Source organism: Ceratotherium simum, chromosome 11, assembly GCF_057802395.1.
Source record: "Ceratotherium simum simum isolate JZ-2026a chromosome 11, ASM5780239v1, whole genome shotgun sequence".
Taxonomy (NCBI): Eukaryota; Metazoa; Chordata; class Mammalia; order Perissodactyla; family Rhinocerotidae; genus Ceratotherium; species Ceratotherium simum.
The window spans coordinates 63629193-63642503 of NC_141910.1; the positions used below are offsets into that span (position 1 = coordinate 63629193).

General features: G+C 37.6%; 1 protein-coding gene across 2 annotated transcripts in view; it reads left to right on the forward strand.

The window, feature by feature from the left end:
* Positions 1-13311, forward strand: part of NBAS (NBAS subunit of NRZ tethering complex) — a 331461-nt gene that overhangs the window by 132199 nt on the left and 185951 nt on the right. Inside the window, exons 24-25 of one of the 2 annotated variants that reach the window (XM_087437126.1) lie at positions 4406-4591; positions 6127-6300. In XM_087437126.1, the coding sequence (XP_087293252.1) occupies positions 4406-4591; positions 6127-6300 (360 nt within the window). The remainder of the gene's footprint in view (positions 1-4405; positions 4592-6126; positions 6301-13311) is intronic. The other variant, XM_087437127.1, reaches the window with a different exon arrangement.

The window sequence follows — 13311 nt, forward strand, 5'->3', positions numbered from 1 at the left end:
TTTTATTGTTTAAATATTTTGTAACCCAAATTTTAATCATTATTCAGGTTTTTAAGAATAGCAGTAACAAAAAGAGAAAAAGGGCCACACTGGAATGCAAAGTAAATTATTTTTCTTACACTAATCTGTTCTTATTTATTTGTTTATTTTATATACTTTAGTTTTAGAGGAGTTTTAGGTTTATAGAAAAACTGAGTAGAAAGTACAGAGAGTTGGGCCAGCCCCGTGGCTTAGCGGTTAAGTGCGTGCGCTCTGCTGCTGGCGGCCCGGGGTTCGGATCCCGGGTGTGCGCTGACGCACCGCTTCTCTGGCCATGCTGAGGCCGCGACCCACGTACAACAACTAGAAGGATCTGCAACTATGACGTACAGCTATCTACTGGGGCTTTGGGGAAGAAATAAATAAATAAATAAATAAGAAAGATTACCTTTAAAAAAAAAAAAAAGAAAGTACAGAGAGTTCCCATATTCCCCGCCTCATCTCCCCCCATTTATCTCCTCCCTATCAGTTATCCCTATTATTATTAACATCTTGCATTTGAGTGTACCTTTGTTACAGTTGATGAACCAAGATGTCCTTTAGTAGGTGAATGGATAAATAAACTGTGGTACATCCATACAATGGAATATTATTCAATGCTAAACAACAAGTAAGCTATGGAGGGACGGTAAATGCATATTGCTCAGTGAAAAGACAATCTGAAAAGGCCACATAAGGTATGATTCCATCTATATGACGTTTTGGAAAAGGCAAAACAATAGAGACAGCAAAAAGATCAGTGGTTGCCAGGGGTTGGTGGGGGAGGGTTGAATAGGTGGAGCACAGAGGATTTTTAAGGCAGTGAAATACTCTGTACAATACCATAATGGTGAATACATGTTGTACATTTATCCAAACCCATAGAATGTACAACACCAAGAGTGAACTCTAATGTAATCTATGGACTTTAGGTGATTATGATGCATCAGTATGGGTTCGATTATAACAAATGTACCACTCTTGTGGGGGATGTTGATAATTCAGGAGGTTGTGCATATGTGGGCCCAGGGGGTATATGGGAAATCTGTATTTCCTGCTCATTTTTGCTATGAACCTAAAACTGCTCTAAAAAATAAAGTCTATTAAAAACAAACCATAGAGCTTTCTGAAATGGAAATTTTTTAACAGTCTAGAAATAATTCCTAGACATCTTGAATTTTTTTTTGAGTAATTAGGAATAATTATAAAGAAAGACAAGTGATTTTGGGGTGCTTTATTTAGCTGGTTTGTGTTCTTTCATCTCTTTCATTTATTTAAAAACACTAAGAGGTGTTGTTTAGCTTCATTTTAGATATTGATGTTTCATGTGGCTTATGCTACAATCGAAGTGATATCTGACATGGTTTTATCTTTTTTACTTTTAGAGGTTTAACTGATATGAGATTTCTTTTTCCTTAGTGTCTACAAATGCCTTTAATAAAACTTGGTTGTTGGTTTAGGAGTAGTGTACAGTGGTGAAATTTATCCAGTAAGGGCTTGGGGTATGTGGTATAATTCTGTGAGTTGCATTAGATCCTACTTTCATTTAAGGTGTCAGTAATTTGATTTTAAAACATTTTTACTTCAGTAGGTATTTGGGAAGGTAACAAATTCAAAGTTGGTATTAAAAAATGAATCTGGATCACAGAATTGGTGAGTGTATTACAAATTGCTAAGGTATATATGTTCAAACATTACTTGCACAAAGTTATGTTTTATGCGTCAAGTTTTCTTCATTCTTTCTGAAAATTCACCTGAGATAAGAGTTTTTTTTGTTTTGTTTTTTGTTTTTTTTAATTTTTTGTTTATTGCAGTAACATTGGTTTATAACATTGTAAAAATTTCAGGTGTACATCATTATACTTCTGTTTCTGCATAGATTACATCATGTTCACCACCCAAATACTAATTACAACCCATAGTGAATTATCCCTTTCACCCTCCTCCCTCCCCCCTTCCCCTCTGGTAACCACCAATCCAATCTCTGTCTCTATGTGAAGAGTTTTTTTTTTTTAAATTGGTATACAAGTAGATGTATCCTTTCAGACATGAATTTTATTTTAATTACTAGACATTAAGTTAAAAACATTTATCTCTTGAAGTTTTACCAGATCCCTCCTGTTTGCCTTATGCCTTACGTACCTGTAGTTTTTCCCCTTATAGTTATTTGTGCCACTCTTTCCCACTGCAAGTGCATTTCTTCTTTTGTCACCTTGTCTTCACCTGTCAGTCTCTGGGTCTTTGAAGGGCTTTGGGTGGTCCTTGAATATCGCTTGGCTTTTTTTCTTTGCGTTACCTGGCTGTCCCTCTCCCCCTCCTCTACTCCTTGCACCCCACCACCTCCTCATCCTTCTCAGAGAAGATTTTGCTTTGTATTTCACTGGGAAATTTGAGAATTCACTTCCATTTGCCCTTACTCTTCCCAGTTTTTCCCAGAGGAGGAGGTCTTTCTTCTTGCGTTCAGGCTGCTTGCTTTCTTTACCTGTACCCTGGATTCCACACTCCCACTGCTCAGGATTGTTCTGTCAGTCGCCTGTTCTCTCTCTCCTGTAGCTTCAACCTCTCCTTTTCTACTGTTATTACCTTTTTTTTGACATATCAAGTTCAAATCACTCCTATTTTATAAATACAAAAAAAAAATTAGAGCCATATTCTCCCTGGCTTCTGTTTTAGTTGTCTTCTTTCCATCATAGCTCAGCTTGGAAATAGTCTCTCTGCTCTTTGTAACTACTTTCTCAATGTTTGCTTACTCCTCATTTCCCTGGAGCCTGGCTACTCTTGCTACTCTACTGACGCTGCGTCAGTGAGGCTCCCAGTCTGCCTCTTAGTGTTGATTCCCTTCATTTGTTACTTAACAGCGTTGTCCTTTGACACTACTGCTGCTGCTTTCCTGCAATCTCTTCTACTTAGCCTTCTGTGATAGAATTTTCACTTTTTTCTTTGTCTTTGTCTTAGCCATTCATTTTAGTCTCCTCTGTGTGGCTCCTGTTCTTCGGGTTGTCCCTTAAATATTGCTGTCCCCCATTCTGGTAATTGCAGTTCTCCTAAGTAGCCTGCCTGTTTTCAGTCCAGTCCATTTCCAGTTCGTCATTCACATTTCATTTGTCATTCAATAAATACTTACTAATATTCTTTCCAAAGTGTCTAAATCTATTTATGAAATGCCTTAGATGAAAATCCTTTGGTAGTATTTGCATTTCAGGATACACTGCAAATTCCTTAGCTCAGCAAACAATATTCTTTATTATCTGGCTCCTCCTTGCTACTCTACCCATGTTTCTCATCGCTTCACTTCATACGTTCTTTTCAGTCTTCTGGAACTAACTGTACTTTCACCACACATTATGCACCTCTGCCTTCCATGCTGGGCTCCTGCCCTCCTTCTTTCTTCACCTACTAATATCCATTGATTCTTTAAATTGCATTTTAGTGTTCCCCCCTCTGGGAGACTGTGACACTCTCATGTTGAGCTACATGCCCTTTTCTTTGAGATCCCAGTCATCCACAGCACCTGCCTCACTCTACTTCAATCATGGCTTTATTGGATTGTGTCTCCCTACGAGATGGAGAGATCTTTGAAGGAAGACACCTCATCTCATTCAGTTTTATATTCCTAACACTTAGAATGGTGCTTAGGCTTAGTTCACAGTAGCTCCTCAATCAACAGTTGTTAGTCTAGGACTAAGGGAGTAATTAAGGAGTGGGAGGAGACACTCTGCATTAAGGCCACATTAGATGATTTTGCCCTCAATCAGAATATGTCATTTCATAAACCTGATCAAGTGATAGGAGTCAAATTGCTGTGTACTGAGCATCTATAGGAAAATTGTTGTTCATTTTAGTGTAAGCGATGTCTAAATATTTGAATTGAGACAGACGTGTCCCACAGAGTTAGTCATTCAGCAAGTATTTATTGAATGCCTTCTGTATGGGAGGCACTGTGGAAGGATAGGTACTGAACAGGAATATAAAAGCCAAACATTCTTTTTGCAGCAGAGTGGTATTGTGAAAGTAGTATTAATTTGGCATGATCACTCACTAGCTATGTTTTTTTTCCCCTGCCTGTTAATGTTGTGAGAATTATATAGATAAGTATATGTAAAACTGCTCTGTAAATTGCAATGCTCCATGAAGTTAAGATGGTTGTCTTTCTCTTATTGTCTTCAGTATTTCTTGCTGATGGTTTGATTCTTTTGATACAGTTTAATGCTGATATATTTGATAAAGAATTCTAAGGTTTTTGTACTAAATAAAAAATGTATGTTACTGATAATGCGATTTTATATAAAATCATTCCAAGAATTGGATTCTGTGCTGGAGGCTTTTACTTTAGAATATATGGAAAAGATGTAATACTCAGAGACTTACTGTGACTTTTCCATTTTAGATTGACTGTGCATTGTCACTTATTCGACTTGGAATGGAGCGGAACATTCCTGGTTTGCTGGTTCTATGTGATAATCTGGTTACTCTGGAAGCATTGGTTTATGAAGCCGGCTGTGATTTAACTCTAACCTTGAAAGAACTTCAGCAGATGAAAGACATTGAAAAACTAAGATTACTGATGAATAGTGTAGGTTTTTTTAAACTTTCTTTTTAAGCATTCCTTACGTACTTTGATTAATGTTGTCTCAAAGCCAAAGATGAAATATCCTCCAAACCTGAGAACTTAGTAAATAAAGGAAGGTTTCTTTAAAAAAATAAATCAAATTTTATGAGTAAATTACTGAAGGCATTCATAACCATTTTGGCTGTTTTTGTACCTTGCTTGCTCTTTATTCATACTCCTCTGTATATGACATTTTGTTTTCCTTCTAGCTAAACATGATTCTAAACTAGCTGTCATTCTAGTAATCACGTTTCTAATCCTTCGGTGTATTAGAATTCCCAAATCCTTATATATGTCAAGGTCTTAAAGAAAAAACGTACTGGAGTTCAGAGGGCTGGTTGGGTGGTTGTGTGAAGAAAACGTCTTGGCTTCAGGGTTAGTATGTTTAGCAGAATTTTCCCAGCCATTCTTAGATTTTGCTTGGGTCACCCTCGCGAGAAAGTACACTCCTCAAAGTTAGGACCTGGTTTCTACTAAGAGAGACACCTTTGAGATGAGAATGATGGGCCAAGGAGGTGCTAGCTGCCGAACAATGCTCTTTTTAGTCTTTTGCTCTTTGGCAGCCTGGTTTGAATGGGCCAGATAAGAGATGGAGTCACAGCTGCCTGATATGTTTTCTCGTCTCCCTTGATTCTTCTCTCTCTCTCTCTCATACTGTCTTTTTCATCTTCTTTTCTCTTTCCCTCTCTTTCTCATCATCTTTCTCCCTCTTATAAATCCCCTTTTCTCTCTCCTTCTGTCCCTACCTTTCCTTTCTCTTACTAATTTCTTTTCCTGGTAATCCAACCCACAAAAATTGATCCATGTTATATGTAAGACTCCTCTTAAGAGATTTAGGTGTATCTCCTGGGGTAATTAAGAGAAGAGGTTGTGTAATTTTAGGGATAATGAATAAAATTATGTGTGTCATTTGGAGTTTTGTGAAGGTAGATGTAAAGGAGCAAAACGAAATAGACGAAGAGGAAACGGAAGGGAGAGAATCTAGGATTCTATAGATGAGACTCTTCTCAAGTGGCTTATTTCTAGAGCTTCTTCATGCTTCTCTGTCTCTTTCTCTCTGCTTTTTTCTGTTTCACACTTTCTGTTGATCTGTGGTCTCTTTCTCTGACTCTTTTTACACACACACACACACACACACGCACACACACACACTTTTGGGGTGAAACCTCCCTTTGCTCTGGAAGACCTCACGACCGAGTAGTGGTAGCAGCATATTTGTGTTCCAGAACTGGGCTTAGGCTGTGAGGGACTCCAGAGTGATCATGGTGCTGAAGAGATGGGCTGCAGTCTTGTGCTGTTACCTCTCCTAGCCCCAGGCAGAAGGAGACTCTCCTGCTATCTCTCAGTCTCCTTGTGAGGGGTGAACCAGAGTAAGTGTTTTAGAAAATGTTGGACTTTCACTGTTTAACATCAATCTGATTATCTGTGAGCTTTAGAACTTGTCTGGTATAATCAGATATTTAATTTAATGTGTTTGTTTTGGTTAATTATATTTTCAGTGTTCTGAGGACAAGTATGTGACAAGTGCTTACCAATGGATGGTTCCCTTTCTTCATCGATGTGAGAAACAGTCTCCTGGTGTGGCTAATGAACTATTAAAAGAATATTTAGTGACTTTGGCTAAGGGAGACTTAAAATTTCCCCTGAAGATATTTCAGCATTCCAAACCAGATGTAAGTAGAAACTCTAACTTCTTAAAAATCTCTACACTTTTCCCCTACATAATTGGGTTTTATTTATCAATGTTTTATAAAATGGACTTTGCAAGTAATTTCCCTTTAAACAGAAAAGGAAATGGTTGTCATTTTTTTCTTTAAAAATGTTACAGCAGTTCAGTCCAAACATTTTTTGGAAGTTTATAAAATTATGTTTATTTTGATTGCTTTACTCCAAAATTTGTTGACTCTCTACTACATTTTGGAAACTGGCAATACCAAAAATTCTAATACTTGATAGGTATTGAATTCTTACTATAAATAGGCGCTTTACAAGTGCTAACTCATTTAATCCTACAGCAATCCTATGAGGTAGATATTTTTATTGTATTAATATTGCAGGAAGAGAAGATTGTGATACAGAGTGGTTAGGCAAGCTCAGGATCATACAGTAAGGAGTGGAACTCGGGTTCAAGCATAGATACTCTAATTTCACCGCTGTGTTCTTAACTGTTGTGCTTTACTGTAACACCAAGAAAAGAAGAAAGGATCTACCCTTGAGGACCTTCAAAATATTTATGAAATCTTTAGGATCTCATAGAAGATCTTATAATTCTTAATAAGTCTTATATCTGCTTAAGACTACTGTATTTAGGGGCCGGCCCGGTGGCACAAGCGGTTAAGTGCACGCGCTCTGCTTCTGCGGCCCGGGGTTTGCAGGTTTGGATCCCGGGTGCGCCCATGCACTGCTTGGCGAGCCATGCTGTGGCAGCATCCCATATAAAGTAGAGGAAGATGGGCACAGGTGTTAGCTCAGGGCCAATCTTCCTCAAGGAAAAAAAAAAGGGAGGAGGATTGGCATCCGATGTTAGCTCAGGGCTAGTCCTCCTCACACACACACACAAAAAAAGACTACTATATTTATAGCTCTGTATTTATTTATTTATTTTTTTTTGAGGAAGATCAGCCCTGAGCTAACATTCATGCTAATCTTCCTCTTTTTGCTGAGGAAGACCAGCTCTGAGCTAACATCTATTGCCAATCCTCCTCCTTTTTTTTTTTTTCCCCAAAGCCCCAGTAGATAGTTGTATGTCATAGTTGCACATCCTTCTAGTTGCTGTATGTGGGACGCGGCCTCAGCATGGCCAGAGAAGCAGTGCGTCGGTGCACGCCAGGGATCCGAACCCGGGCCATCAGTAGTGGAGCGCGTGCACTTAACCGCTAAGCCGCAGGGCCGTCCCTATAGCTCTGTATTTCTGTAGGGTTCAGATAGTTGTTTAGATTTGCTGGTGGTAAGTCAGTTGTTAAGTGTAGCGTACTTTTACAAAGTAAATAACCTCTTAATTTAGCTGTAGATCTAACATGCTGTTTCAAGACATAGTGGCTTTCTTTCCATGGGAGGGGACTCAAGCAGGATGGCATAGTCACTCGAGACACTGACTTTGTAGTGAGATTCAAAGCATTAGATTGGGATTCCAGCAGAAGCCATTTAAGGCCTGTTCTAATCCTAAATTCTAATTGAGTGTTGTTCCTTACCCTGGCCTTTGTTAGCAATCTGAAGTCCTCTAAGGTATATGGTCATAGACCAGTGTAATCAAGATAAAAAGGAAACCATTGTTTAGTTAACCTGACACTTTTTTTGGTTTCTGGAATAGTTGTCTGTCAGAAATATATCTGATCATTGGCTATTTAAAATTTTCCATCTTCTCATAAGCAGTTTCCGCTTAGTATTCTGATTTTAAATTTGTGGCGGTTTACTATGAGCCAAGGGTGGGTTGCTTATGACAGCAGAATACTATGTGAGAAACAGGATGGATTGAATATGAATGTTTTATGAGGAAGAAAGAAGTGACTTTAAATTCTTTCTGGTAATCTTGTTTGTGATACTTCTTCCTTACAAAGTATTGTAAATCCTTTGTATGTAGTCAGCTTTTTGTTGTTTTTACTTGGCAATTTAACATGTGCCTTTTGAATAAAACATAGCCATTTGCCTTTCTTGAAATATGTAAACATCAAAGCAGAGAACAATGGTGTTTCTGGGTTCTTCCTTTCCAATCCAGCCTCTATAATTCTATCAATGTTATCTTTCCATGACACAAGTTTGATCATGTCGTGATCTATGGAAAATCTCCAGTGGCTTACCATTGCCTACGGGGTAAACGTTGGGCTCTCTAGAGTGGCTTGGAAGGTTCTTGGCTGTCTGCTTCTCGTTTGCCTCTTCAGCCTCATTTCCCTCCATGAATGCGCTAGTTCATTCACCTCTTCACCCTATTAGGTTCTTTCTTGCCTGTTTGTGTTTTAATAGGTTGCTTCCTTTGTTTGGGATGGTCAGCCCCCCTTTCCTTCATTTGACAAATACCCACCTATCCTTCAAGATCCTGCTGTCTAAGAGTTCCTCTACTGTGAAACCTTCCATGACATACCTGTGCTATGACAGGGCTTCTACCTGCCTCTTCAGTAACCTGTATCACACTGTTTTGTAATTGTTTGCTCATATGTTTGTGTCTCCCTCCCTTTGTTTCCTGTATATGTTCTCTATGTCTCATGTATCTCTGTATTACCAGGGACTAGCACAGTGCCTTGTAGAGAGCAAGTGCTCAGTAAATTTTGGCAGAGCAGATGAATGGATGATTGAAACTGGGTTTCATTATGATGCTTTAGATCACTTGATTACATTGTTTTGCTTTACTAGTATTGTGCTTGGAGCATTGTCTTTATTTTATTTTATTTGACCATTTACATAATGAATATACCTTGGATTTGCCATAAATCATGCACAAAGTATTTTTAATAACATAACAACAGCAATGATTTCTGTATCAGACAGCTTAGGCTAAGTTATGCTGCATTAACAAATGACCTCCTAATCTTAGTAGCTTACAACAGCAAACATTCATTTCTCACCAGTGTCATATAGGCTGTGGTTGGGCTTCTGCTGCCTTCCATGTCTTATTCCTTTCAGGACTGAGGCTGAAAGAGCAGTCCTCTTTTCTAACTTGTGGCACAGGAAAAAGAACGAAGTAGAACCACACAGTGACTCTTAAAGCTTAGCTCAAAGTGTCTCAATTTACTTCTCACATTTCATAGGCCAAAGGAAGTTTGTGGCCAAGCCTGACGTTAACGGAGCAAGGAAGAATAATCCTCTCTTAGGAAAAGGGGAGTAAATAATTGGGAACAATGATACAAATACAAATTTGTCTTTTTAATGATCTCATGTGCTTCAAAGGCTTCCTCTCTTTTAAACATCCTGATTTTAAGCCATTGCTCTTTGCTTGAATCCCCCTTTTGAGACTGAAACTTGTTAAGAAACTTGGGCAAGTCTGGATAGAGATGACTTGGGAATAAAATATTCTGCCTTCTCATATTGTTCTCTGTCTTCTATACTAGTATTTTTTGAATGTATCTGTGCATCATGACGATGTGGATTTAAAAGAAAAATACAGTTTTCTAGGCCCAACTCAGATGTAACGGATTAGAATTTGGGGGGTAGGCTTCTGGAGTATGCATTTGACAGTTTATCCAGTGATTCTGATGGAAAGTCAGTTATGTGTGTTGCAAATAATTCCCAGTCTTGCTTTGCTATTCCCACTGTTCTCTTAGTCGTGAAGATCACTTTAATCTGATCAGGGCTTGAGCTGTTTCACGTTTCAAAAAGACTGTTTCCAGTTCTCCCATATTCCTAGGGTGTGGTCCTTCAGGGGTCTGAATTGGAAACATTGGATACTTAGTAGGCCCTTCTCCTTGTAGATCCTTGACTATAATGGGATAAATGGGAACATCTACTTAACACTTTACGCTCTTGACTGCAATTTCCTGCTTGCCTACTTTTGGCCCACACTCCTTAGGAAATTGAAACATGCCTCTGGAATTGTGCTGTTCAGTATGGTAGCTGCTAGCCACATGTGGCTATATAAATTAAAATATAATAAAATTAAAAATTCAGTTACCCAGTCTAACTAGTTTTCTATGTTATTCCCAGTATTTTGCAGTTAAAAACAGTGCTACAATGAATAACCTTGTTCATATTTGTTTTTGTGTTATTGGTATATCTTCAAGGTATATTCCTACAAGGGATTTCCTGGGTCTAAAGGCAGGGTTGTGTTGGTATTGCCAGATTTCTTTTCACAGGAGTTGTTCCAGTTTACCTTTCCACCAGCATTGTATGAGCCTACCTGTTTCTCCACAACTTTGCAAACAGAATTTGTTGTCATATTTAAAATTTTGCCAGTGTGATAGGTGAAAAATGGTATTTCAGTTTGTTTTAATTTACACTTCTCTAATTATGAGTGAATTTGAACATTTTCTCATATATTTGAGAGGCATTATCTTTTTTGTGAATTGTCTATTCCTGCCTTGTTTCCATTTTCACTTGGATTTTTGTTCCTTTGTGCCTTAATTTTTGGAAATTCGTATATGTTAGTGTAATTAGCCCTTTTTCTGTGGTATATATGGTGAATATTTCTCCCAGTTGGTAGGTTGTCTTTTGATTTTGTTTCTGGTGTATTGTGTCAGGCAAAATTTCTTACATTTTGTTTTTGTGTGGTCAAGTTAATCAATCTTTTTTTTTTTTTTTATTGCTTGCATATTTTGAGCCATGGTGAGGAAGCCTTTTCTTACTACAAGGTTAAAAAAGAAATCACTCATGGTTTCTTCTAGTACTTGCATGGTTTTATTTTTGTGTTTAGATCCCTAACCTATTTGGAGTTTCTTCTTTTACATGGTGTGAGATATGGATCTAAATTTATGATTTCCCAAATGGCTACTTGTTGTCCCAGTACCGTTTATTAAGAAATTTATCTTTACCTGAGTGATCTGGGATGCCACCTTTGTCATATAGCAAATTTCCATTTGTTTTGGGTCTAATTCTAGAGTTTCTGTATTGTATTACTGGTCTGTTTGTCTGTCCATGCACTAGTATCACACTGTTTTAATTATAGAGATTTTATCGTGTGTTTTTAAAGTCTGGTAAGGGTAGTATTCTGTTGTGTTTTTTTTTCCCCAGTTTTTTTTTTTTTTCTGGCTCTTCTTGTATGTTTGTTTTTCTTTCAGAACTTGAGTATAATGTTTAGCTACCCTCTTCAAGAATAGAGATATCATTCTATTTGTTCATATCTTTCTCACTGTATTTCAGGAGTGTTTAAAATTTTTCCTCATATAGGTGTTGTACATTTCTTGTTGAATTTATTCCTAAGCATTTAATTTTCTTTGTTTATATCATAAATGGAGATTTCTTTACCCTCATTTCCTCTAATTACTCTGTTTACTGTTTGTGTATATGAAAGCTGTTGCTTTTGTATAATTTTGTATTCTGCTACTTCACTAATTTCTTGATTCTCTGGGGTTTTCTGTGCATCCTATCTTATCATCTGTTGTTCTTTTTCTAGATGTCTATAGTGCATAATTTTAAGACTTTTTTTTTTTTTAATTATGACTTTCTTATGTTTTACCTTGATATGCAATATGGAAGATAATCTGCTGCTCATAGTGGGAGGACTTATTTCATTGGCTTCTTGGAAAGTCCTAGATGGGCTCTCTTCTCTTAGCTTGAGATGAGGTAAATGATGGTTTAGTAGTCACCACTGGGATATTAGGACAGGAATGATGGAAATAAGAAGTGTGTCTTACACTATATGAAGTTAAACATCTTGTAGAGAGTCTAACAGGGCAAGAATGAAAAGTGTCTTAAAGATTTGATTGTTATGATTCATGTACACAATACGTTATATTAAGAAAGATATGCTGAGTGGCATAGGAAGAGAACAAAAAGGTACCATAGGAATGCAGAGAGGAAAAAGGACCTATGTATGAGAGTAGTGTGAGGATTTATTCATTGGACCAGCATTTATTGAGCATATGCAAGAGACTGTAGAAATCTGGGAAAGTCCAACTGAAGTCAAAGCCAAGTGGAGATAAAACTGGATTATTAGGGAGGTTTTAGATAGGGCAAGAGTAATTTCCTCAAGAAGACTTTCTAGGTGGGAGTAGAATAAGACAAGGAGACACAATCAAACTAATACATTTTTAGATAAAGTCAAGTTATTTAACTTGAATTAACTAAAACTTTGTGTAAAAAGGTAGTGGTTTATAGGACCAGAAAAGTGGATTGGCACAAGGCCATGAAGGAGCTTGGGTGGAAGGCAAAAAGTTTATTCTTTACCTTTCACATTGAAGGACGGCTAAAGGGTTTTCATCAGAAGGTTTTGAACATATGTGATCAAATATGGACTCGAGAACATTTAACTTGCAAGTGACACTTTAATGTCTCAGGGAGGGAAAGACAGGAAGCAGGAAGAACAAGGAAAACATCAGGGACTTTGGCTTCTGTTTCAGCTGGTTTCCCAAATTGTTCCCTGACTGAAACCGGTTTCAGTTTTTTCATCTTCCTCATATGCTTTCTTACCATATACGAGTTGTTTGTTACCATGTTTTCTCGGTCTCTTCCATTCTTCCTATATGTGCAGTTCTTCTGCAGGGTTGTGCGAGCCCGTGTTGCTTAGCCTACGCTCTGGAGCTGGTTGCCTGCATTTGAATCCTGGCTGGACCATGACCAGCTCTGTGCCTTGAGCAAGTTGTTTGTCCTCTCAGTGCCTCAGTTCCCCCTTTTTGTAAAATAGAAATAGTGCTAGTACTAACCTTACAGGGTTTAGGTCACTTTCTATATAGGATACCCTGTTTCCCATTGCAAATCAGATTCCCATTTTTTGAGCATTTTCTGGGATATAAAAATAACAAATTTGTGTCTTATATTTATTAATTCATAAATCCTCAAAATGGAATTTATGAATTAATGAATTAATGCGTGTAAAGCACTTAGGAACAGTACCTGGCACACAATAAGAAATCAGGAAAAGTTAGCTGTTTTTATTAATTTTTAATAGTCCTTTTGTTGTGCCGGGTTGTCCCTATTTCACCAGTTTGTCTCTGCAACCTTGGGTAACTCTTTGTCAAATGTTGATGTCAAATTAATGATATATATTTTTATTAATACCTTGAAGAAATGTATATAAATCCTTTAACCCAGCTACTTTA